At 42.1% G+C, this 26,841-nt stretch overlaps 2 protein-coding genes across 11 annotated transcripts; one reads left to right on the top strand and one right to left on the bottom strand.

Annotated features, from left to right (window-relative positions):
- LOC125438998 (tRNA selenocysteine 1-associated protein 1-like) lies at positions 1–14,915 on the bottom strand. 9 transcript variants are annotated; one of them, XM_048507802.1, is made up of 10 exons: positions 14,820–14,915; positions 10,789–10,952; positions 9,347–9,414; positions 8,345–8,421; positions 8,128–8,252; positions 6,101–6,292; positions 4,393–4,512; positions 2,565–2,955; positions 1,976–2,018; positions 1–384 (listed from the first exon to the last, which is right to left on the bottom strand). In XM_048507802.1, exons 4-10 carry the CDS (start codon positions 8,372–8,374, stop codon positions 248–250), a joined length of 1,038 nt encoding a protein of 345 aa, XP_048363759.1. In that variant the 5' UTR covers positions 8,375–8,421; positions 9,347–9,414; positions 10,789–10,952; positions 14,820–14,915; the 3' UTR covers positions 1–247. The 9 variants fall into 9 exon arrangements, with proteins under 9 accessions (XP_048363759.1, XP_048363760.1, XP_048363757.1 ...); XM_048507803.1 differs by lacking the exon at positions 14,820–14,915 and adding an exon at positions 14,271–14,424 and having other exon boundaries at positions 8,128–8,249; XM_048507800.1 differs by lacking the exon at positions 14,820–14,915 and adding an exon at positions 14,271–14,424.
- Positions 14,580–26,404, top strand: PAK1IP1 (PAK1 interacting protein 1). Of its 2 annotated transcripts, none has more exons than XM_048507798.1 (10): positions 14,580–14,737; positions 16,387–16,549; positions 18,326–18,446; positions 21,143–21,217; positions 21,549–21,601; positions 23,219–23,364; positions 23,455–23,552; positions 24,404–24,503; positions 25,267–25,396; positions 26,204–26,404. In XM_048507798.1, the coding sequence occupies exons 1-10, from the start codon at positions 14,675–14,677 to the stop codon at positions 26,344–26,346; spliced, it is 1,092 nt and encodes a 363-aa protein (XP_048363755.1). In that variant the 5' UTR covers positions 14,580–14,674; the 3' UTR covers positions 26,347–26,404. The 2 variants fall into 2 exon arrangements, with proteins under 2 accessions (XP_048363755.1, XP_048363756.1); XM_048507799.1 differs by having other exon boundaries at positions 26,207–26,404.
- Positions 26,405–26,841: the final 437 nt, after the last annotated feature.

A 26,841-nucleotide genomic window follows, 5' to 3' on the forward strand; every position in this document is an offset into this window, starting at 1 on the left:
TTTGCAGAAACGAAGTTTTATTATTTACATAGACAAGTCCATTTCTAGACTTGGTAACTCTTTACATTTCTAGAATATTTACATGATTAAGATATTGAGTGATGAACAAAAATTACAAAGGCCATCAAAGCATAGCAAAAAAAAAATCCATCACTGTGCTTTAAAACTTAGAATCTAAAGTAATGTCAAAAATGTCAATTTAGCACCTTCCTCATAACGATCATGCTATGGTGTCAACATACTACTTTTAGAAAGCAGTAGGGATCTCAGATGTGACTGTATCCAAAGGTTGCCAATGACAGCTCATAAGTGTGTCAAAGAGTTCTTCGCTTCTCACCATAAATTCTCTGTTCATTCTGTGAACATCTACATGGAGTTGTGGATCTGTTCAAACAAAAAGCAGGCAAGCAAATACCTATTAAGAAAGTTGCAATACGAAGGAAAGCCCAAGGCCTGAATAGTATACTTTTCAACTGAAAATGTTATATATTTTTGAAAATGATGTAAAACAGTCTAAATGGAGAAACTAAAAAAATATATTCCTTTTACTTTCAAAACGAAGAGTGGATAAGCTCTATTTACATCTCATGTCAACCCCACATAACTTTTTTTTTGTGCTGAAGGAAAAAGCTGTCATTTTTCAACTCTTAATGTGTCTTACACGCTTTTTCAACTACCCCCAGGAAGACACAAGCTTCTCATCTTGACATTGGCCACAAATGTGAGCTTTAGATACACACCAAACGCACTTGCCAAGAATCATAAAGTTGGAAGAGATCCCAAGGGCCATCAAGTCCAACCCTTTGCAATGCATGAACACAATCAAAGCACAAAAAGTTTTTAAAATGCAGCAATAGTTCTCTCACCACATACTAACTCCCTCTGAAATTTATCTAAGGCCCTTTCTGCACGGGCGGTAAACAGAGCCCCAGGGACACTAAAAACAGCATCCCTGGGGAGGGGTTCGCATGGCTGCCGCCGCCGCCGCATCGCAGCAGCGCCGGCCTCACAACCCCCAAGCGGTGCGAAGACGCTGCTTCCGAACCTCGCTCCCCCAGTGAGGTTTTTCAGAAGCAGTGTCTTCCAACCGCTGCCGTGTGAACAGCAGCGGCTGGAAGGCGCCATTTCCCACCGCACTGTCCCATAACGCTTACCTCGTCTCCTGGCTTCCGGCTTGTCGCAGAGGCCAGGGGACACGCCCCCCCGGCCTGCGACTCCAGAACTGTCGCTCTAGCCTGCGGGGGCGTGTCCCCTGGCCTCTGCGACAAGCCGGAAGCCAGGAGACAAGGTAAGCATTCAGCAACGACGCAGCCTTTGTGAAGGCTGCGCCGTCGCCTGCCGCCCTCCCGGGACCGTCCATGCAAACGGTTCAGGGGATTTGTCGCATTGTATATGCCGACGCACCCCCGCACCGTTGCGGTGCGGAAAGGGCCTTTGTGTCAAAAATAGTCCTTAGCATGCTCAAAACTGCAGCTCAAGAGAGACAAGATTTGCTCAGAGAAGTAAGAATATGGTTTTCTGGGCTGTGTGGTCATTTTTAATACTGACCGCTTAATGTGGGAACTTGTAGATTAATGGACAAATTATGAAGTGAACACAGAAAGGAAAATGCAGCAGCCAAGCTAAAGTAGTATTTCATGTGCTTAAATCATATTTGCGATTCTATATAATTCCGGGTTGCCAACTTAAAGCAACAGCTCAAAGTGGTTGTGGTGGGTTTTCTGGGCTGTGGTCTGGTAGATCTTGTTCCTAACATTTCGCCTGCCAGGCGAAACATTAGGAACAAGATCAACCAGACCATGGCCACACAGCCCAGAAAACCCACCACAACCAGTTGAATCTGGCCATGAAAGCCTTCCACAATACAACAGCTCAAAGGTTTTTTGTAGGCTATTACTTGTTCATGATGTGCCCCGAATGCAACAGTGTGAGCATTAAATTCCACAGTAGCACAATTTATAGTAAAAAAAATTACCTTCTGTTACTAAATCATCATTCATAACCATTGCAGAAGTCTCCTGAAAGAAGCACAAAGCATGTCAATTCTCTTCTTAAATATCCTGTTTACTTTTAAAGGAAAGTCTGGACTCCCGAGCTCCTCTTTTAAGTTAGCTGTTAGATAACGTGATTTAACATAGGCAAATTGGGTTGCATTTGGAACATCTCATTGTAAGAATGAAAAAATGGCAAGAGGCCAGCAATTTAGAAACATTACCCTTGAAAAGGTTTATCTGTTATAGTTTTCATTTAACAAAATCTGCTGCAATCAGTTAAATAACTGAACTTCAGAGCAGTAACTAAGTTATTTGACTGTCATTTTGTACATGCTTACTTGGGAATAAGTCCCACGTCTTGATTTGTGGCAAGCATGTGGAGAATCAGGTTATACACCGATATAATTTAGAATGAGGGCGCTGAAATTTGAGCATTTCTGCCTGATTTCATTTAAATTCACAGGCTTTAATGTAAGCATTAAAAGCCAACCAGTAGTCAAGTTTATGACCTACAATTAGCATCCTTAGCTAGACCCTGAAAACCACCTTTGATTTTAAATTTATGAGTACCTGAAATGCAGCAGGATTCATAGACTGCTGTCCCATATTCCCAGTCTGTTGCATCCTGTCATAAGAGGCGTAACTGTAGTTGTAGTCGCCATAATCGGCGTAGTCTCCATATTCAGGATAGTCACCATATTCTGGGTAGTCGCCATAGCGGTCACCAAAACGGGGACCAAAGCGGTCTGCATAACGTTCAGGAAAACGGTCATTAAACTGCTCAGGATAGCGGTCTGGGAAACGTTCAGCAAAACGGTTGCCTCGATCAAAACGGTCAAAGCGTTCGTAGCGATCAAAGCGTTCATTTCTGTCGTAATTATACTGGCGGTAGTAGTTCTGATAGTCTTGGTAATAGTCATTATAGCTGTAAGGCTGGTACCGCTGAAATTCTGCTTTCAATCTGCAACACAGGATGGAAAAGAGAAAGTGAGAACTTCTCGAAAGTAGGAAATAAGACTAATAGGTCACTAAGCAAGGTGTTTACTACAGACAAAGTGTCTAGAATTTTCAAAACACAGGACCTGGTGATCACTGGGTTTTCCCTAATATGAGACACATATTATGTTTATGAATAACTGCCACTCAGAGGTGGATTTGTAGGCTTTCACTTGACTTAGTAGCCAATCTTAGCAGTAATGGCTGACCCTCAGTCGCCACTCTCAAGTTCTTGGCAAAAGCAGAGGACTTGCTGAAGCAGCAGCAACAGCATCAGTCTCCAGCTTCACTGATTGTGCTTTAGAGAAAGTCAGAAATCAAAGACTCAAGAAGCTTCTACAAACCATGCAGGCTATCCATGATCAACCCATCCCAGGGATCTTTATTAATGGCAGGAGGCAAGGGACAGCCTTTTCTACTGCTTCATGACCATCTTTGAAGAAGCAGCCTGTTACCACTTTCCCTTTTCCTGTATGTGACATGGAAATAACTGTGCTAAGTTGTGGCTGATTGGATTAAGTTCTAGTATCAGCTGGGACACCAGAGATCTGAGTTCAAGTCCTTCCTTAACTAGGAAACTTACCGGGTATTTTGGATCAGTCAGTCTCTTTAAACCTAACCAACCTTAAGAAAATGCTATAGGGAAAAATGGTGGAGAGAACCACATAAATTGCTCTGAACTCTTTGGAAAGGACAGGATAAACGTTAGATCGTTTCCAATGGGATGTACAATGGGATGGCATCAATACCCATGCACTTGAAGAGTTACAAATATGTCTTGCTTCATAAAACTGTACACTACAGAAATACAGGAATGTTGCCATACTCAAACTACATGGATAAGTATATTGATGAATGCCAATTATTACACACAGGAGATTTTAGTGTTGCTGTAGACACAGATATACAATCAAGAGACTTTGTTTAGGATATCTATTTGCCACATTCTCCAAAAGACACTCAATTGACTAAACCAGCTGTCTTTGCTCAGCTGATCAGACTACAAATTTAGAAGAACCCACAGAAATGTGGGAGATTATAGTATCTGTTCTATTTTTTGTGGACCTTAGGATGACAGAATGTGAAAGGAAAGAAATAACTAAATGCAAACCATATCCACAAAACACCAAAAGGAGGACAAGTCATTTGCTCATGATAAAACTTGCTTCTCTGCTATCAGACACGATATCCAAAAACTAAAGGGGGGGGGGAGTCACTGACAAGAACTGGACATAACACAGAGATCAAAACTGCCAGGCTTCCCCACTAGATCAACACACAACAAAGTGAGGATATTCAAGTACCATGAGCCTTTGCCAGTTATATTTTAAGTTTTAGAAGCGATAGCAGGAAAAGCCTAAAAGTAAGCTGAAGGTCTTATCATTTATGAGCATTTTATTACCTTTTAGAAATTCCTAAAGTCAACCGGATTCGTTTCCCACCTAGGCCAGGTGCGTTCTGACAATCTTGCAAGGCTCTCATCATATCACCTTCATCAGAAAACCTGACAAAACCATAACCCCTAGAACATCGACATGAACACAGTTTGGTTAAGACCAGCAATATATGTGTATATATTAACTTGCAGTCAAGGTATGGCACACCAGCAGATCAAACTTACCATTTGTTTTCCTTGCTTTTTAAAGAAATAGCTGAACCAGGGCTGTCAAACTCATTTGTTACAAGGGCCGGATATGACATAAATGTGACTTGGTTAGGCCACGCTCTTGGGTATGTGTGTGTGTGTGCGCCTTGGCTAGCCCCAAAACAGCACTGGGGGTGGGGGTGTGCCTGAACTATTGAGCTTATAGAGTGGTGGGGTGGCTGCCTTGAGAGGGCGTATCCAAGCCAGCTGAGGAAAAAACTCAAACAAAGCCTCCTGGGCTCATCAGGCCAGATCAAGAGTGGTGGGTTGTGGGGTACATCAGCTGGCTCGTGAGCCCGATAAGCCGTTGCAAGGGGCCAGAGCCAGCCACCAGGCCGCATATTTGACATTCCTGACCTGAACAGTAAAAGTATGGGAGTTCATACTCAGATTTAATTCCTATACCAGCATGAGATATAGAAATACTGATCTGCTTAATTACTGTGCTTTCCACAGTGAATTATGCTTATTGATGACACCAGAACTAGAAAATGTACCTGGTGGTGTGACAGAACACTCTTAAACATTTGTCATGCCACACTGGTAAAACTGTGCTCTAATATACTAAAGCTTTACCTATCATCTTTTATTCTTCTTGAATTTAGTATAGCTTAACATGCCTCTCTTTCCCCAATACATTTAATTTGTCCACTGCAGGATCTTTAACGACTACTACCCAAAACAACCCAAGAATCTGTTATATAATATGAACATGCTTCAACTCTCCACCATCAACTTTGGAGTCACGATAATGCCGGAAAAATACAATGCAAACCTAATGTAATCAATATCTCACCCCTAACAAACAGTACTTAAAACTAGGGTGTTGTGGGTTTTCCGGGTTGCGATTCCGGCCATGAAAGCCTTCGACAATACATAGTACTTAAAACAACCAACATTATGGTTCACAACACTTTCTTGAAACAGCGGGTCTGTATGCATCTACTTACTGGCACACGTAGGATCATGTCATTCAGTGACTTACAAAAATCAGTCCTTTACTAAAGTATCCAAAAATTCAAGTGGGCTCCTTTATATAGTTGTAAGCAGTTTCAAAGTATGAATTCAAATCAAATAAGATGTTTCCTTACAAACCTCAAGTTTTAGGTTTTAATTGGTGCAGGAGATTGAAGGCAATCTTATCTATGCTCTCTCCTCTCCTACTCCACAATAGATTGAACTCTTCAACCAGTCTGGGACAAAGAAATTTCTTGTAGAGTTCATTCTGCTTTTCTTCTATAAAACATTCATACCTCCTATGGGTTTATGTAGTCCCATTTATATCTTCTAATGAAGACTTGTAGCCAAGACAAAAGTGAACACTGCTAGTCTAATTATCTTCAGTCACCTCTGAGAAGGATTAATTGCTTTCTCGCTTGCTATAAGAGAATCACTGTGTTATATCTACAGACCCTCAATTGTAAGCTAGTGCGAATTATCAACATTTCAAATTTGCTGTGCTTACCTGGAGTATCCTAGCAGATCTGTGGCCACTTTACAATCTACACAGGATGGATATCTTTTGAAAAAGTAGTCATACAGCAAGAAATCATCCACTTCAGGAGTTATCTCTCCCACAAATATTGAAAATTCCGTCCTGGAAAATTCTGTCCTTGAAAATTCCGCCCTAACAAACTCTTGTCTAGGAAATTCTGGCCTAGAAGGAAAAGGGGGAAAAATACACACATCGGTTTTGATGTAACATAACCCTCAGGGCCCTGAATCCACTAGGTTACCTTCCATAGGGAACCACTCAAATACCTACCTAGGTTTGATCCAGCCAATACTTGTTTGTCCTTGTCCATGGTGCATTCACTTGGCACCATGCACAGAAGAAAACACTGTCTTTGATCATGTTTCAGCAACCATCCTCAAACCACTAATTCTGAAAAGCTACTTCTGACAACACTGTATGAGGGCTATTGCCTTAGTATGAGCCACTGTTACCAACTAATTACCCAACCCATAAATGGGAGTTTGTTGAACAAGTTAATCTATGTCTAAGAGGTCAGCAAGCTCATTTTGCCATTTGGGCTTTCTCTGTGATTCCTGGCAGCAATCCGCAAATCAAAGTAGTAACAGCCAACATTTTTTCTTCTCTACCACTCACTAAAGCACAGCTTTGCTGCCTACTAAAAACTATGGACACCATAAACAAATCTTATTGGGGAGGTGGAGAATCCATAACATCAGAAGTTTTTTTTTCTCCAAATTAGCTTATAGTTCTAGCAATTTGTTATTCCTTTTTCTAGGGTGATATATTAATAATTTAGAGGACTCTAGTTTGCAGGCATCTTTGGTGTGATGCAATCTGCTCACCCGAGCTCTCAGCACTTTGTTATGTGAGCTATGAGCGCAGAGGGCTGCTACGTTCCAGACCCAACTGTTCATTTTCTAGGACTTTGCTGCATCCAGTCCTTGAATCCATCTCTATTTTCCCAATTTTTTTTCTAAATTAGAAGCAGGGAAGAGATGGACTTTAACAGGAGTATCAACAAACCGACAATTGCATATCTGACATATAAAGCAGCCCTCCAAAAGGTTGTGATATTAATCACTTGAAGCAAAGGAGGTCAGGCATACTTTTCCTTTAAAAGCAGCTCGTGATCAGCAAACTGAACTATCCGTGAATGTAAAAAATAAATAAATACAGCACCGTGATAATTTTAGCATGTACGTTCTATTCATATATTTAAAAACTCACTGAAATTTTTAACCTGATGAATAACTTAAGAATAGACGCAAATCAAAACAGTTAACTAAATTGTTCGTAACTAGCCTTGCTCTAATCACAGACCAGATTAAGGTTCACTCTACGGCGATTTTAAAAAGCAAACTGATATTTTTGGAGTTGAAAGGTGCAGGAAATGTAATGTGTGAACACTGGTGGAAACCCAATCCCAGCTGTATAAGCCACTGTAAATGTTTTCTACTGCTAAAGCATGTTTCCTCACTTCCTAGACACTGGCACAGTTATTGCTATTTCCAGTATATGTCCTCCAAGGTGAAGGAAATCTGATACTGTACACGGGAAAACCTCACACGTCTTAAAGGTTAAGAATTCAAAGCACATATTGACACAGAGGAAGCCATAATCAGAAAACCTTCTGGGAAGCAGTGATCAACCCAAGAGGACAGAACGCTCGTGTGTGTTCTGGATGTCTACCATCAGGTGCATCATTCTTCATAGGGAGAACAGCCTTCTTCCAACAGTCCAGGAGCCGTTCTCTATTGGAAGCCTCTCGCCTGATTATTTTAGATAACGTTTGTATCAACTGAGCTTTCGAAAGCTACTAAAGATATTTGGCAGCTCTGTGAGAATTAGATTTTAAATTGAGCTACGTGTTCTATCCACAGAACTTTTTCAAAAGGATTTCTCAGAGTAACCCAAAATGTGTTGGTTTTGGTTAAGTTGGCACTATTTGATTTAGAGATTCTTATAGGGACAAGAGCCAGCTTTTTTTTCTTGCCAGTTTTTCAAGGTTTCTTCACCTGCTTGGAATACTAGTAAAATCTGGTCTTCCTGCTCTTGCTTTACTCTTTTTCTTCCGTTTTTTGTGGGGGGATCTCCACCACAGAGGCAGGCTTTCTTTTTTGGCCTTTCCCACTGTATCCTGCTAGAATGAAAAACAGTTATACAGTATTTCATCACAATTAAATGCCTCCCTCCCTCTCCCGATCACCACCTTGGTGATTTCCCCATATTCACCTTTCCCTTGACAGAAGCCTGGGGTCCCATCTCTCCCTCCGCCTCCCATGAGGGAAAGCAGCCTCTGGGGAAAATGCCTGGCAAAAATAACAGAGCCAAAGGATTGTATGAAAAGCCATATTCCCCTGACTTTGTCAAGCTGGCTAAAGGAGCGGCTGCTTTTCACGCCAACGTTTTGACTCCCTCGGTTTCTTTAATTTTTTTTCCTCCCCAAAAAGTTAACAGTTAGAGGCTGACCAAGCATGTAGGTTTAAGAGTTGCTTTACAAGAGGACCCTGCTTAAGTGTTCTGAGTCTCGCTCAGAAACACCGAAGCACAAAGAGGCCCTCTGTGAATGAGAGGCAGAGCCAGAGCACAGATTTTTTTTTAGCCTAAAAGAGACCCTGGCCTCCTTCTTGCAAGGAGCCCTTCTCCTCCAAGAAGGCTGTCCACACCGCAACGTGCAAGCCAATACCTCAGGACAACTGTCAGGACAGGGCCACAGAGAGCTCTTATCCCGATTTCGTGACAGAAACATGCAACAAAAATGCTGCCTGCATTCAAAAAAGGAAGAAGCCAGCAGAGGCTGTTGTATGGCAAGGAAAAGGGAAGCAGGGGGTAGTAGCCAAGGTAACACAAGTAATATCCCCTCCCCTTAGGGATGCAGAAACACATTTTAATTACTTACATGGAGAGTGGCATTTCACTTCCAGTGCACCAGTGGAGCATCCTAAACAGTGAGTGTTACAGGAAAGTCCCACCACAAGAACTCACTCTTAAACAGTGCAGGAAGCAATGCCTCATGACCTCCCCACCCCAACATCAATCTGCTTCAGTTTGAGATTTTCACAGCAGGGGAGAGAGAGCTTGTCAGAAACGTGTATGAAGAAAGCATAGGGCAACCCTCACCCCACACCCACAGGTTGCTTTAAGCCTGGTATTTGACAACAAGTTCTGGGCTTGGTTATGTCTCCACCCACCAGGAATTAAGACTGTGGGCTCATTCTCACCCAATGATCTTACCTGGCTAGCCATGGTTAAAAAGTATCTTCACAGAAAAGGAAATACCAGCAACTGTCCTTTGTGGTGCTCTTTAAAAAAAGAGAGGGGAAAAAATGAAAAGTTTTCATAAAAGCTGGACATACATACGCCCTTAATTCTAATGCTGCAAGTTTAACCTACAGGCATGTCTTTTAAACAAGTTCAAGAGATCTTGTGCAAAAGTTCCATTTACAATTTTTGCAAGACTCAGCCTTTGGCAGTTCATTATTTACCTCATTTATACTCTTCCTTCTTCCCAACTGTGACCAAAAGCAACTTATATAATCCTCCTCCGCTCCTCCTTTTTATCCTTGCAACAAACCTGGGAGGGATACTAGGCTGAGAACGTATGACTCTCCCAAGATCATCCACGGCACAGTCTGAACCTAGGTCTCCCACATCCGGCGTCACACTGTTAACTACTGAATCATGCTGGATCTCATTATGCTATTACTTGGTCGGAAACCTCAGAATGGTCCCGCATTTTCTTCTATTACCGAGTCTTCTGTATTGCACACATAATTGCTTCGGTCTGATCATCTCACCCTGCCAACTTTCCCAGATTTTCTTTTGGTGATTTGGCATTTTGTCTGATTTTTAATGATTCATCACCAGAAAATCACTCCCATGTAGGTATGAAGCAGGAACAGGTATTCCTACTGCCAGAGTGGCAATGCCCATGGCACTAGCTGGCAGGCTGGAGCTGACTCCCGCACTTCCTCTACAGATGGGCATGTCATCTACAGGTAAACTCTGTCGCATGCTTAGATTCCTATTATGCAGCAATCTTGCCAGCATTCTAGTATTATTCTGGCTCACTTTATATAATAACCCATAGTTCATCTGCATAAACAGTAGAGAGTACAATTAAAGCTATTACTAAACTGGTGAAAAGTTAGAGAAAAATGACTCTGCGAAGCTATTTTCTTCTGGTAAGGCATCTACTCTGGTAACTTGGTTTCTTCAGTTTAGCTAACTGTTGAGAAATAATGGCTGATAATAATAAAGCTACAGAACTAACCACTATATTTTCTTTAATTATCAAAAAATCTAGAATAATACAATAATTGTGCAGGTCTTCACCAGGATACAAAGGCTACAAACAATAAAAAACTTGTGGAGTTTCAGATGGAACACCTGCTGTACCACAACTGCTATATTATCACACCAATGCAATGAAGCAAGCTGTTTCCACCATGCGAAAGACAGCCACAAAAAGCAAAACGGTGGCTGTTTTGTTTCTTCAGTACAGATAGCATGGCATTTTTATTAGCTCTAGCAAGATATACATGAGTACAGCTAGTACACAGTTCCATTTTCAAGATACTGCCAGACACATTATCACAATTTTTTTAAAAAAACCTAGCTCAGCAGCTACACATTCAGATTCAATAATTTCACTTTTTGCTGTTTATGCAACTTACCAGTAACTGTGCATTACAAAAACTGCCAAACAGAACTGAGGCCACAGAAGACGATGAGTACCAGAACAAGATGTGATCCAGTATGTTCCTGGTTACAGTTATTAAAAGTATTTATTTTTTGGTACTTTTTTCCCCCCAAGGTGGTTCAACAACCTAGGTTTTCACTGAAAGAAACAAACAAACAAAATACAGTTCAGAGGCATACAAATCATTTATAACAGTGTAACTTATATTGTCCAGGGAGGGGAAAAGAAAAGCTGCGTTCTTTGGTTACTGGTAATAACTGTGTGTGTACTGTAACATAAGATACCCAGTAAACTAAGTTCCTCCTTTTAAATATTGTATTTAAATAGCTGTCCTATAACTGTAGGCAAGTAACCACATTTTTTCTGGAATTCCTTATAGCAGGAACAGGCAGAAGATTACAGACTATCACTGGCCAATTTGTAGTGAATCACCTAGCACCTTCTGGTTACTGGGGTTCCTGCAAAGAACATAAATGAGTAGACTGTGGTCCAATCCAGCTAGGTCAGTGATGGCGAACCTTTTCGAGACCGAGTTGCCAAATTGCTACCCAAAACCCACTTATTTATCGCAAAGTGCCAACACAGCAATTTAACCTGAATACTGAGGTTTTAGTTTAGGAAAAACAGTTGGCTCCGAGGTGTGCGTTACTTGGGAGTAAGCTTGGTGGTAGTTGGTGGCTTTGCTTTGAAGCAACTATGCAACTCTTCCAACAGGTGAATTACAACCCTAGGAGGGTTTACTCAGAAGCAAGCCCCATTGCCAGCAACCGAGCTTACTCCTAGGTAAAGGATTGCGCTTTAGTTCTTCGCACGAAAACATAAGGCTTAATAGAGCTTAACAGGGTTACCTACACTGCCTCCCCAAAACCAGGTCTTAGATTTAATGCTAACAATCGAGCCCAGCGGCTCGATTGTTAGATGGGGGGGGGGGACTCTGCTTGCGTGTGCCCACAGAGAGGTCTCTGGCACTCATACCATAGGTTCGCCACCACTGAGCTAGGTATTCCTTATGTCTGTATTACAGAAGAATGCACCAACAAATCGGCTTTGCCTTAAAACAGTCTGAATAAGAAATGTTGTTTTAGAAATTAACAAGAGGTGTTCTGACTTTTAAAAACCAGATTACACCAGAATGAAATCACCCAGCTGCCCAGAAATGTACAGGCCTGAAAAAAACACCCTCTCTTTTTCGGGGGGGTCTTCAAATCTCTACCCACTGCTGACCTACACTGATCTTTGTAATTTGATCTCAGAGATCACCCCATGCTCTAGCATTAGTAGAGCTGTGGGTATAGATCAGGGGTAGGGAACCTGTGGCTCTCCAGATGTTCAGGAACTACAATTCCCATCAGCCCCTACCAGCATGGCCAATTGGCCATGCTGACAGAGGCTGATGGGAATTGTAGTTCCTGAACATCTGGAGAGCCGCAGGTTCCCTACCCCTGGTATAGATTATGAGATATGGGCAAGCTGGTCTAAACTTTCAAGAAGGATATTAGCGTAATACCACCACCACTGTATGCTATTTTCAGCATAGTTACTAAGGACGGAGCCTAAAGTCTTGTACATGCAAAGCATTTGCTTTACACTTGAGCACTGGAGCCCTTTTCTTACACAGGTAGTGGAATAATTTTAAACTGAATCAGCTTTATGAATGGTAGTTATTTTTCAAACAGAGTGCTTTGCACGGTTCATAATTCATTCAGATAGCCCACTTCAAGGATGCACTCCATGCTGCTTCAGCTTAGACCATATTGCATCAAAACTCCTAAGCTACCTTATGCTGCTTTTTCAGTAATAGGCATAAAAATAGAACAGTAATATAACTGCATAGTTATTAAACAGCTTCCTTTAGTTACAGTTTTGACTTGAAAGCATCATTGGTATCATATAAATACATGATTACTAATAAATGCCATATTGTTAGCCAATTGTTAAAAATTGATGATCAGAAGATAAGTAGAGAAAGGGGGAAGTGATATATTTTAAAATGACTTTTAAAAACTATTTCCTTGGAGGTGGGGAAAAGCAAGCCTGCTCAATCTAAAGCCCCCTCTGTTTTACATGTTTTCCATTTTTATAGAAAATGTTATCTTCATCTAAAATGACACAAATATGCCTTTAAAAATTATAGGAATTCTTCAATGTCCAAGTTTCAGTTTGCAGACCAATTAGTTGCCTTAACTTTTATCCTGTTACCTTTAGTTTCTCTCCCTAAACAGCAGATCCACATCATAGCTTCAGCTTACTCATTTATTCAGAAATAAACTGTACTGGGACTTCCAAACTGCTATGCTTAAAGAATACAATTCAAAAGGACAACGGACCAGTACTGAAAATAACCTGACTTGTAGTAGCATGTTTAACTTACTGTTGTTGAATTTGTATCTTTGTCATTGTTATTACAAGCTAAAAAAAGATTTAAAAAAGAATACTACTCTATTTAGAAGCAAACTGTACTGAGATTTCCAAACAGCTATGCTTAAGAATACAGTTCAAAAGCATTAATACACACCAAATGCTGGAACATACCTTGACTATACTAGCATGTTTAACCTGCCGTTGTGGAATTCCTATTTTTATTGTTATTACAAGCTAAAAAAATTGTTTTTCAAAAGGAACATTGCTCTATTCTACTTTTTATTTAGTCAGATGTAAACTACTGCTCTATTTATTCAGAAGTAAATTGTACTCAGATTTCCAAACAGCTATGCTTAAGGATGCAGTTCAAAAGCATTAATGTACTGTAGACCAAGTGCTGGGACATACCTTGACTGCAATAGCATGTTTAACCTACCATTACTGATTTTTTAAATTTGTCATAATTATTATAAACTGTCTAATGCTAGATACAGTTCCTTAGTCTGTTTTGATCTCACTCTTGGCTTTGTACATTACAAGTGTCTGGTAACGTACTAGACGCTATTTTATATGCCTAATAAAGGTGGTTGTTGTTATAACCTTTAAAAAATAATTTTAAAAAAGAAAACTGCTCTATCTGTGACAAAGCCACTAGGGAGCAATTGTGACGACAGTAAAATAAAACCACCAAGTAGTCTCTTTGGTCCACCGAAAAACTACAAAAACCAACAACCCATTTATTAAGGTGAATCCCAAACAACGCCGTGGGGTGTGGAAGTTGTTGTTATTCCGGCTGCTCTCCGTAATGGGCTTACACCGCTTTTGTTCTTGAGGATTTACTACGGTCGGACTTTCTTCCTTCAACCCTTTTGGGCCTAACCGTGGGCGCCCTAGAATTGAAGCCACAAGGCGCCACAAGAGAGCCTCCAACACGCGCCAAGGCCTCCCGGGGGAGGGGGCGGGGAGACTCTTGGGGGGAGGAGGTGAAAGGTCGGATCCTCCCCCCCGTCCCCCGTCGAAGTCCACTAACTGGGAGGCAAAGGCCCGTTTTCTCTCCCACCACCCGCCTCCGCTGTCTAACCCGCCGTTACTAACGTCTCTCCTGCTTCCACGAGCGTCGCCATAAGGAACCGCGGCGGTCCTTTCCGCCCTCCCCTTCCGCCTTCTCCTCGAAGAGACTTCCGCCCGGGGGTGCCCTGGAGACTGCCTGTTCAGTCCACGAACAACCCGGCCTGCCTCCCTCCAAATTCCACATGTCGAACGACTGTAGGAAACGGGAGAAATGGAACCGAAGTCGACCCGCCGAGGCGGTTCCCCGGACAAGGAGCGCCGGGAGCGGCTCGCGACAAGCACCCCGGAGTCAGGCAGTAAAGTAGACACCCTCCTGGCCTGAGGGGGGGGGGGAAATGAGTGTGTGAGTGGGGACGGGGGTGTTGCCGCCATGGCTCAGGGCCGCGAAGGACCCCTACAGGATCAAGGCGCCGCCTCAAGGCCGAGCCATGGAGTTGATCGGGGGCTGCTACGAGCAGATTCTATTCGGGTTCGCCGTGCGGCCGGCTGAGGTAATCTATCTTTCGAGCGAGAGGAGGAGGAGGAGCGGGAGTCAAGGAAGCGGGGACCGCGCGCCAGGCGAGGCGAACTTACCACGAGGGCTGCACGCCTCCCCGGGACTGGCGGGCGGCCGCGAGCGAGTGCAACCCACGGCTGAGCCGCGCCGGCCTCGTCTCAAGCCTTTTTCCCAGAAGCCTCTGCGGCACCCTCCTGCGCGCAGCCCCGCCCTGCAGGGCCCGCGTGTGGATTCGCAAGGCCTCGGCAGGCGCAGAGCGGAGTACGAAGCTGCTGGTTGCCAGGGGGTCGGGGTGGGATTATGCTTTAAATACACCCACGTGTGGATTTTATATACACGCCTACATAAAAAAACATTTACACACATATATGTACACACACATATACAGTCACACACATACAGAGAGACATGCATGTGTACACAGGTATACACACAGAAAGGCATGTATGTACATGCACATAGAGAGAGACACAGGCTGGTTCCGCATGTGCCAAAAACAGCGGTGTGAAAACGTTATAAGCCCTTTTACACTATTTTAAACCCTTTTACACCATTTTCACACCGCTGTTTTTGCCCATGCAGAACCAGCCACAGAGAGGTTTGAGGAGACTTTTACAGATGTTGTGGGCTTCCAAAAAACAAATAAAGACATTCTCAATCAAATCAAGCCTGAACTATCCTATAAGCTAAAGTGACTAAACTGAGGCTATCGTACTTTGGTCACATTGTGAGAAGGCAAGAAAAAAGGTTAAAGGCAGCAGGAAAAGAGGAAGAACCAACTTGAAATGGATTGACTATAAAGGAAGCCACAACCCTCAGTCTACATGCAAGATCTGAGCAAGGCTGTTAACAATAGGGTGTTTTGTAGCATATTAATTTGCAGTGTCACCATATGTTGGAAGCGACTTGATGGAACTTGATACACACACACACAGCTTTTATATGGGGTGGCTAGCTGGATTATCAGAAATGAAAGCTCTGTTAATCTCTTGAAGCTTTTCATCAGAAAATTAATGGAGTCCCTTGTTGTGAAACCTCGAAGGCCCTTTCTTGGAAACTGGCTTTCCACTTTTGTTTGCTTTCTAGGGAAACTCCTGGTTTCCTTTCCATTGTATAATCCAAGTGTTGTGTTTCAGAATAGAGACTCAGTCTCGAATCTAAATTTAGTTTGTTGTTTACGTCTTTTAAAAAAATGATCAATTAGCCTTCAGGCCACAAGATTACATTTTGATAGAGCCCTTGAAACCTTCAGTAACCAGTCAGCCCTTCCTAAGGCTCATAGTTTGTGTTCTGTGTTATTTTAAGGTATAGTGACTCCTTCTATACTTCCATCTTGTTTCTATCAATTGACTGTCCCAAAATATAGGAGGATGTTTTTAATGGCTATGTTAAATGCTTTTCCATCTGCTGTTTTGTTGGATAGATTCCTCAGCTGTGCCTGAGGCTGAACTGAGCCATAGTTTGCAGTGCTGCCAGGTCTATACTTGCTGCTGGCCAACTTGGGAGACAGCAGGCGAAGTCTACATCATTGCTTCCTGATCAGAGCTGAGCCCAGAGCACCACTGCCAAGTTAAAAGTAAATCTGTTAAAATATTGCAGTGGAGCCACCAGGAAGGTTTGTCTTGTTTTCTGTTTTATTTTCAGAACTGGGCAGTTGTTCCTGATTTCACCCACCACGCCCACAGTGCTTCATTGTCAGCAGTCGCTGTGAATGACAGATACGTTGTCACAGGCAGCAGGGATGAAACAATTCAAATCTATGACATGGAGAAGAGAGTGGAGCATGGGGCATTGCTGCAGCACAATGGTGAGGAGGCTTTCCTTCCTGAATTAGTTGCATGTGACAGAAATGAGTTGTGTGTCTGAATGCTGGTTCCCAGTAAGATTTCAAGGCTATGAAAGGCTCATCTCTCTCTCTCTCTCTCTCTCTCTCTCTCTCTCTCTCTCTCTCTCTCTATCTATCTATCTATCTATCTATCTATCTATCTATCTATCTATCTATCTATCTATCTATCTATCTATCTATCTATCTATATGTATATGTGTGTGTGTGTGTGTGTGTGTGTATATATATATATATATATATATATATATATATATGTATATATATATATGTATATGTGTGTGTGTATATATATATATATGTGTGTGTGTGTGTGTGTGTGTGTGTGTGTGTGTGTATATATATATATATATATATACACACATATACACATATACACATATACATATATATATATATACACACACACATATACATATACATATATATAAAGCTAACAGTGTTTTTGTTGATGACAGTATAACTCAGTAACTGCTGGGCCAATTCCCCTGAAAATTCCCAGCCACTATCGTCAGCCAGGCGAGAGTGCCTTTTTCCTGGCGCTCCATGGTGAAGGACATGCAGCTGCCGGTGTGTAACTGTCACCCTTAGAATGTTCGTGCAGCTTAGAATGTTCACTCAAATGGCCAGATATTTTCAGTGGAAACAGTACATAGGCAGTAACTCGAGTGGAAGTGAAACACATACACATGAGGGAGAGGGAAGGGAGGAAGGGAGGGGTGGCATGCAAGGGAAGAGAGGGAGGGAGAGGAAAGGGACGGAGGGGGAGGCGTGCAAGGGAAGAGAAGTGAGAGAGGGGAGACAGTGAGGGGTGGCATGCAAGGGAGGGGAGGCAGGGGGCCCATCAGCTTGATATGACCCATCCACCCTAGCAGAGGAAAAGGGAAGGGAAGGAGGGGGAGGGGTGGCATTCAAGGGAAGAGAAGTGAGGGAGAGAAGAGAGAGAGGGGCGACATGCAAGGGACGGGAGGGAGGGGCCAGGCACCCTAGATTCCCTGAATACTGCGGTTACAGTTAAGAAAACCAGGCACGCATTACTCAGGAGTAAGCTCGGTACAGCAACCATGACATACTTTGAATGGCTGCATCGCGCCCCTCAGAGGGTTTCCTCAGAAGCGACACCCATTGCCACCAACCAAACTTACTCCCAGGTTAGGAATCATGACCAGCCAGCCTAGATGTGTGGGAGGGGTGCCTTTCCATTCCCGCCCCCCAAGGAATGTGGGCACACCCATCAATGACATCGCACAGTATCAGGCTTTGTGTTTGCATGAGCACATACTGCTGGCCTCTGCAATTGATTTACTGCTACTGTTCCTTTCCCATTTCACCACAATAAGCCACAGCAACGCGTGGCCGGGCCCTGCTAGTTATGTATATGGAAGCACTAGTGTGCATGTGATGCACCTTTGACTTTTCTGCTCGTTTCAACAGAGAAGCTGACATGTTCTTTGTCAGCTCAGCTGCATTACTATTCCTTACCAATGAGCTTGGATCTTATGTATTTTATTCATTTATAACTCTCTGGATTCCAGTTAAATGAACATAGGCCATATTTAGGATTTGTGAATTTCTAAGAATCAAACGAGAGCCATTATTCCCCAAAAGTTAGTTTAGTGTGTGCACATTGGCAGGGATACATAAATCTGCTGTTGACTTTAAATGAGCATTTTGGAAATATCTGATTCATTTATGTTTGAAATGTCTGCAATGTATTAAATAGATCATTTTGATCTTCAGGCACTATCAGCTGCTTGGAATTCTACGGCAGAACACACTTACTGAGTGGCGCGGAGGACGGCTTAATATGCATTTGGAATGCCAAAAACTGGGAATGTCTGAAATCGATTAAAGCACACAAGTAAGTGTTGTTGATTAAAAGTTGTTATAACTATGCTGCTTTTTCAAATACACTGGATAAGTATGCGTAATTATAATAAACATCATCAAACAATTATTGAACTAGGATCTCAGTGTTACAGTTTCAAATTGTGCTGTAGAAGTAGTGATTGTGGCACTTTTTGTCATCTGACCAAGCCGGTCCTGCAGGCTGTAGCGTAACTAAGGTGAGCACAGGGGCAGTGGTGGGATTCAGCAGGTTCGCACCACTTTGGCAGAACCGGTTGTTAAAATGGTGCTTGTGAACAACTAGTTTTAAAGTATTTAAATCCCACCACCGGAACCAGTTGTTAAATAATTTGAATCCCAACACTGCACGGGGAATTGGAATTCCACGTGGGCTTTGGTGGTCATGTAGGAGCATGTTGTCGAATTGTAACTGCATCAACAATGATCCCCACATGGAGTTTGGACAGGGATGCAGTTGGTGGCAGCGACTTGGCAACGTGCCCTCCACATGACCTGGCCAAAGCACACTGTTGTGCTTTGGCCAGGTCATGTGTGGAGCATGTTGCCTAACGGTCTTTGCAACTGCACCCCCACACAAACTCCACATGGAGTTTGGACAGGGATGCAGTTGGTGGCAGCGACTTGGCAACGTGCTGAACCTGGGCGCTATTTTAGTCAGCTGTGCCCCTGTTTGCACAGTGATTGGAAGAAGGGAGAATGGTGTACATGACCCTGAGCTCAGAGGAAAGGCAGAATAAAAATGTACTAAATAAATAATACCACTCATCATGCTCATCATGTACAAATAATTTTATGCATTATTAAACACTTTTAATCCTGCTTTCCATCCAATTTAAGATCCTCACCCAATAAAAGCAAGAATAGAAATAGATAGAAATGACTCAAACAAATGGGAGGAAGGATTAATGAGAATTACTGAGGGAACCCTAGACAAAATAAAACAGTTTTCTGCTGCTGATGGAAGAGAACAGTTGGGGGAGACAGGCGAACCTCCCTGGGGAGGGAATTCCCTTTTTTTAGTTCCATGACTGAGAAGACTCTTTCTTGGGTTGCTACCTGTCTAGCATGTGAAGGCTGGGACGCCTGCAGCAGGGTCTCCAAAGATGACCATGGTGGGCAGGTAGGTTCATTTAGGAGTGGGCAGCACTTGAGTATGCCTTCAAAGGTCAATACCAGCACTTTGAACTGGGCCTGGAAGCAAATTCGGAGCCAGTGTAGACGGGAAAAGATGGGGTGATGTATGTCCCCATGACCCACTCCTGCTGGAATTGTACCGACAGCATTCTGCACCAATTGTAACCTCTGGGCACTCTTTTTTGAAATCTATGCAATTTTTATGGCGTATGGAAATGAATCAGTTACAGATAAGACATGCCCTTTTGCTTTTCATGAACATATTTAAGCACCCTTCCTTTTTGTTCCCCCCTTTGTTTATATCAAATCATTATGTCATGTAACATATTTTACAATAGAAATTGAAGAGGCAATAAAAGAGCCAGTGTTGTGGAGTGGTTAAGAGTGTGGGGCTAATATCTGGAAGGCCCAGGTTTGAATCCCCACTCATTATTTATTTATATTTCAAATTTGTATCCTGCCCTAACCCCGCAGGGCTCAGGGCAGGTAACAACAGTTAATAAATACAATCCATGCCATAGACCAGGGGTAGGGAACCTTTAACACTCAAAGAGCCATTTGGACCCGTTTTCCACGGGAAAAGAAAACACTTGGAGCCGCAAATAATTTTTGACATTTAAAATAAAGATAACACTGTATATATTGGGTTTTTTTACCTTTTACTCCACTCATTCTGAGAAGCGCATGGATGCACCCGCCCTGCTGCCTGCAGGGCGGGCAAGGATGGGGCCAGCGGCTCAGCCTTGCCGGCTGCCGGGAAAGCACCCGCCCCGCTCGAACAAGGCGGGCGAGAGGGGAAACCCGCAGTGCTGCCCAGCTGGCTGCGGGCAATTGGTGCGCCCGCCCTGCTGCCTGCAGGGTGGGCAAGGATGAAGTCGGCGGCTCAGCCTCACTGGCCGCCGGGAAAGTGCCCACCCCACTCCAACGGGGCGGGCGAGAGGGGAAGCCTGTGGCGTGGCCCAGCCAGCCCTGGGCAATTGGTGCGCCCACCCTGCTGCCTGCAGGGCAGGCAAGGATGAAGCCGGCGGCTTGGCTCGTGGAGCCGCAGTGCAAGGGCAGAAGAGCCGCATGCGGCTCTCGAGCCGCAGGTTCCCTACCCCTGCCATAGACGCTCGCTGGATGACCTTGGGATAGTCGTTGTCTCTTAGCTTAACCTACCTCACAGGTTGTTGTGTGGATGAATTGAAGAAGGGAACAATGTAAGCTGCTTTGAGTCCCCAGTGGGGAGAAAGGTGGGTGTAAATGAATTGCAAAAGCATATAAATAGGACCAGTATCAAGCAACAACTAATAAAGCCTAATGCTACTAATATGACCTGAATTTATCCCTAGCCAGGAAAAAGAATCTGAAAACCTAGTCTGGACTTTTTCAGGCAGTTAGTTTTACTTGTCATTAAAACTGAGGATAATCTACTTTAGGCCATTTCAAAATTATGCAGAATTGAAAGCAAAACAGCAGGTCTCTAAGGATGGGGAACTATACTGTGAATTAATGTGTTGTTTACATGTCAATGGGAGTAATATATTATATGGCTAATGTTTCCTGTTTTATTAGGGGACGTGTGACATCTCTTTCTATTCATCCTTCTGGAAAGTTGGCTTTGTCAGTAGGAACAGACAAGACTTTACGGTAAGTCTAGAAGCTGTAAACAACTAGAAATAATATTACTTTCGGTTTCTAAATCCCTGAAGTAATGAACAAGAAATAAATTTTACTAGAAGCAAGAATATCATGTCAAAAATCCTCTTGCATGCTCTCAGAAAGTATTACAGTAATATATCTAATTGGAAGGAATGTTGGTTCTCTGGGATCTTAATTTGATTGTGTAAATGTGGTAATTATGAAGGTGTAACAAAAAAGTTTATTCCTAACTAATGTCCATTTAAATTGATGAGCTTAAAGGAATCAGGTTCTTATTGATACTCCAAAAGATGTCTATTTAGCCTCTTCATTTTTTTAGAACATGGAACCTTGTAGAAGGAAGATCAGCTTTCATAAAAAATCTAAAACAAAGTAAGTATGTTGCCTTTGCTTTGCTATATTTATCGAAAATATTGATGTTGTGTGTTTCAGCGGGCATCACAATAGAGAAAATACATACTGTAGAAATCTGTTGCATTCCTAATGAGAGACCACAATTATTGTTGCTATATTTGTAATGCAGATACAAACAGTGCAAATTTCTGCTTGCTCAATTCAAGCACGCCATTCTTCACTAATGCCAACATGTTCAGTAACATCTGTTATAAATAAAATCATAGAGTTGGAAGAGACACCAAGAGCCATCAAGTTCAACCCTCTGCAATGCAGGAACACACAATCAAAGCACTCCTGTCAGATGGCCATCCAGCCTCTCTTTAAAAACCTCCAAAGAAGGAGACTGCACCACACTCCCAAGGTAGTGCATTCCACTGTCGAACAGCCCTTACTGTTGGGAAGTTTTTCCTGATGTTTAAGTAGAATCTCTTTTCCTTCACCTTGAACCCATTACTCCTCGTCCTTGTCTCTGGAGCAGCAGAAAACGAGCTTGTTCCCTCACCCACATGACATCCCTTCAGATATCTAAACATGGCTATCATGTCACCTCTTTGCCTTCTCTTCACCAAACTAAGCATACCCAGCTCCCTAAGTCTCTCTTTAAAGGGTACAGATTCCAGACCTTTTACCATTTTGGTTGCCCTCCTCTGGACCCATTCTAGCTTGTCAATATACTTCTTGAATTGTGGTGCCCAGAACTGTACGTAATATTCCAGGTGAGGTCTAACCAATGCAGAATAGAGAGGTGCAATTACATCCCTCGATCTTGACACTATACTCCTATTCATACAGCCCAAAATCGCATTGCCTTTCTTGGCCACCGCATCCACTGCTGACTCATGTTCAGTTTGTGGTCTACTGAGACTCCCAGATCCCTTCCACATGTAGTGCTGTCAAGCCAAGTGTCGCCCATCCTATATCTGTGCATTTCATTTTTTCTGCCTAAGTGTAGTATCTTACATTTATCACTGTTGAAATTCATTTTGTTTTTGGCCCAGCTCTCTAATCCGTCCAGGTCATTTTGAAAGAACTAGCTTTCGGATTGGCAATATTCCTGACTGAAATATGATTCTATTTCTAAATCATATTTGTCTTCCAAATCCTACACAAAGCCTCCATCAATCTCTCATTAAGTCCTTTGTTGTTTCTCTTCTTCCGTACCCAACCTGTTGTTATACTGCACCAGGCAGTGACTTGTAGAGAAATCTCATATTTCTTCCACTAGTATAGCTAGGACCGGTTCTTCTCTTAAGGGCTTTTTCAGTGGTTGTATTTGTGACAAATCTACTCTAGGCACAAAGTTTAATTAAAAGCAGAAAAAAATCAAAATCTACACATCAGGAGTGAAAAAAATCTTTTAAATGATGAAATGTATTCACCAGCTGCAGAAATCTTTGCTTACTTGGGAGGTGGCTGGTAAATTTTGATCATTTGGTTTTGATCATTCTTTTATCTGCACCAGTGCTGTCACTGTCACAGAAGGCTATCTTGAAGAAGTTCTGTGCATTTTGTTTTTCAGTAAGTGATTATTTGGTTCTTACTTCAACATCTTTCTTTTACAAATCCAGTCTCATTTTCCCCTTGATCATTTAGATGCACATCTTGTTAAATGGTCACCTAGTGGAGAATTGTATGTGGTGGTCGTAGCTAATAAAGTGGACATATATGAACTTGCAACAGCGTCTCTCTCTGGCACCATCGTTGCAGAAAAAAGAATATCTTCAGTAAGATTTATTACGGTAAGTAGCAAACAGTGCTGAAAAAGTAAAAGCATGAATAGCAAAAGCATTAAGAATAAATTCCTTTTCATCTCTGACCCATCCTTAAAGGATTGCATACTGGCTGTTGCTGGAGATGAAGAATTTGTACGATTATTCAACTGTGAATCACAGGACTGTCTTTGTGAATTTAAAGCTCATGAAAACAGGTACTTTCTCTTTACCATAGAACAGGCAGCGTGTTTGGTATGTTCTGGCCTAACGTTTTCAGTAACTAAAATTTTCTTTAGGCTCTCGTTCAATGAGGGATCTTTTTTTATAATGAAAATGTCAGTGTGAAGCACTTGAAAATGTAACTGATTTCAGTGTGAGACAGATAAGCATTGGTTTTCCTTTTAAATAAGTAGGGAAACATGTTTTACTGTATATTTTGTTCATATTTAATATATAAAATGTGTATTATCCAGAAATAGAATATGGTGGACGTGAAAAGTACCATCAAGAAACAGCCAAATTATGGCAACTTTTCGAGATTTTCAAGGCAAGAGACATTTGGAGGTAGTTTGCCACTACTTATTCCTTGCTAGTCTTGCATCCAAATACTGAGCAGGACTGACCCTTCTTAGGCCCCTTCCGCACACACAAAATAATGCGTTTTCAAACCACTTTCACAACTGTTTGCAAGTGGATTTTGCTATTCCGCACAGCTTCAAAGAGCACTGAAAGCAGTTTGAAAGTGCATTATTCTGCATGTGCGGAATGAGCCTCAGTTTCTGAGATCTAAGGAGAAATTAGCAACTATTTTTGAAATATATTGTCGAAGGCTTTCACAGCCGGAATCACTGGGGTGCTGTGTGGGGTGAAGATGCCAGCCACAGATGCAGGCAAAATGTCAGGAGAGAATGCTGCTAGAGCACGGCCATACAGCCCGGAAACCACACAGCACCCCACTATTTTTGAAATCATAAGTGAAATAGCGACCTGTTCTTTTACCTCCTGATATTTTTTTGAAATTCTTCTGATTTTGCGGTGGCACCAAATGTCATTTATTATACCACAGAATAAAGGATATCTACAGTTTTCAAAGGGAAGAGTTGCACATTCTGGTGACTGCCTCGAGTGATGGATACATTAAGATGTGGAGTCTTGATCCTGACAAGGTTGGTATATCTGTCACCTGACTGCATTGTCCATGAAATGCTATTTAATTCTCAGAAGAGCACTTGACCTTATTAAGCTGTTTCAGTGGCAATTTTATGCATGCTTTTTGGGGAGTGAACCCACTTACATCAATAGGACTTTCCTACTAAATATGGGTACATCTTTCAGTATTGGATTATTTCAGTATTGGATTACTTGTGCTTATTTTGGTATTGTGGTATTTTGCCTTATAAGGTAGGGGTCTGCAACCTGTGGTTCTCCAGATGTTCATGGACTACAATTGGCCATGCTAGCAGGGGCTGATGGGAATTGTAGTCCATGAACATCTGGAGAGCCGCAGGTTGCAGACCCCTGCCTTATAAGATAATAGCGAAATTGGTGCTCCTTAAAAGCTTAAAAACATGCTCGGAAACTGACCATGGATCTTCCAGCATCACTTCTATTCTGATTCTTAATTTTTTAAAATTGATTTTATTTACATTATTTATAGTCCAACTTCCTCACTGGGACTCAAGATGTATTAAACAGTGGATGTCAGCACTATCAAAAGAACAAGATATCTGATAAACAAAGTAGTAAGATCAGGATTATAGAAATCTGAAAACGAAGCATAAGTATTAGACATATGTTAACAATGCCCAAATGTGGAATTGCATAGGTAGATAACAAATGTAGTGAGAGAACAGCAAACAGATAATGTGGTGCAGAGGTTCTTGTGGTGCTGCAGAAAAACATGGTCACTTATCTGCATTTTTTTTTCAGATTAAGAGTTCTCCATCATTGTTATGTGAAGTCAATACCAAAGCCAGACTCACTTGTCTTGCAGTGTGGCTCAAAAGCAATGTGGAAGCTAAACAGACCTCTAATGAAGCCAAAGCATCTTCATCTCAAGGTAGATTTTCTTGGAGTTCTTCTAATTTTCCACTGTATGTTACACTCTGACTTGATGTTTAAACCATCTTTCTTAGATTCCACCATAACCATCTCTAGCGATATAGAAGGAGGAAGGTAACTGGTTCCTTTCAGGAATAAAATAGCTACAATATATTTTCTGAGATGTGTTATTTTCTGCTTTGACCTCTACAGAGATCAGAAACACAAACTGATGATGGTATTTAAAATTTTGATTAAGACAAATGTGACCAGGTGGGCTGAAATAAATGCAATAAAAATAAAAATGGAAGCTTTTAAACATAATTTTTATTTGTAAATACAAGTGAAATAAAGTTTCACACATTAGATGGGACATTTACAGCCCCATCCAAAGTGGGAGGGGGTTAATTCACTGGTGAGAGCAGCGTGCAGCCTTGCCAGTGGATTTGCCCTCTCTGGGGCACCTGCCCTGGCGGAGGGGCAAGTCTGCTGGCATACAGCCACCAGAGCCCTCCTTGGTGGTGGGATGCAGCGCCAGCATCCCTGCGCTCCAGTTGCCAGGGGCGGAGCCAACATTAGTCAGTTCCGTTCCAGCCATTGAAGCCATTATGCCGGCAGCCTGGCCTTGGGACTTACATCACCAAAAAGGTGGCATAAATCCATTAAGTCCAGTGGGGGCTTCCTGTTGGCAGGGAGGTTTTGTCGTGTTGCAAGCCTCCCCCTGCGGCTCGGAAGCCTCCACAAGAGCAGAGGCACGGCCAGATGCCCAGGCTGCCAGCCGGGTGTATTATGCATCTAACTTTAGAATAATGTTGTTTTTTTCCAGTAGAGGAAGAACCACCAATTAAGAAAATAAGATGGACCGACAGTGGAAAGGCAGCGGAGAAAGATGGCCAAGAAGCCCCCAAGAAAAGAAAATCAACAAATGTGCAGAAAAAGAAACAAAAGATATTGCAGAGATTGAAATAAATGTGTTTTCATTGCCATTTGGTATTGTGAATATACAATAAATTATCATTAACCATGATCTGTTTATGTTTCTGAAGCCATCTGTCCATTTACATGTCATATTATGACCATTTGATTTATTGCAGAGATTTATTGTGGAGATTGAAATGCGTGTGTTTCATTGCTTTGGTATTATGAATATACAATTCATTAACATTAACCATGATCTGTTTAGGTTGATAAAGCCATTTGTCCATCCATATGTCATATTATGACCATTTGATTTGTTCATATTTTCTGAACAAATGAAATGGCCATTAATTTAAATCAGTGGTTTTATTAAGAGTTTGAGATCTTTTATTTTCATAGGGTTTTTTTAAAAGAAGGAAAATATTTTACTTTCAGATAAACCATTTTTAAATACAAAGCTCTACAGAAGTATTTGTTTGCAAGTTAACAGATTATTTCATCCCTGAGTATGGTAGATGTTGCAATTTAGCATGTTTTTTAAATATG

Source organism: Sphaerodactylus townsendi, linkage group LG09 (assembly GCF_021028975.2).
Source record: "Sphaerodactylus townsendi isolate TG3544 linkage group LG09, MPM_Stown_v2.3, whole genome shotgun sequence".
In the NCBI taxonomy this organism is placed as follows: domain Eukaryota; kingdom Metazoa; phylum Chordata; class Lepidosauria; order Squamata; family Sphaerodactylidae; genus Sphaerodactylus; species Sphaerodactylus townsendi.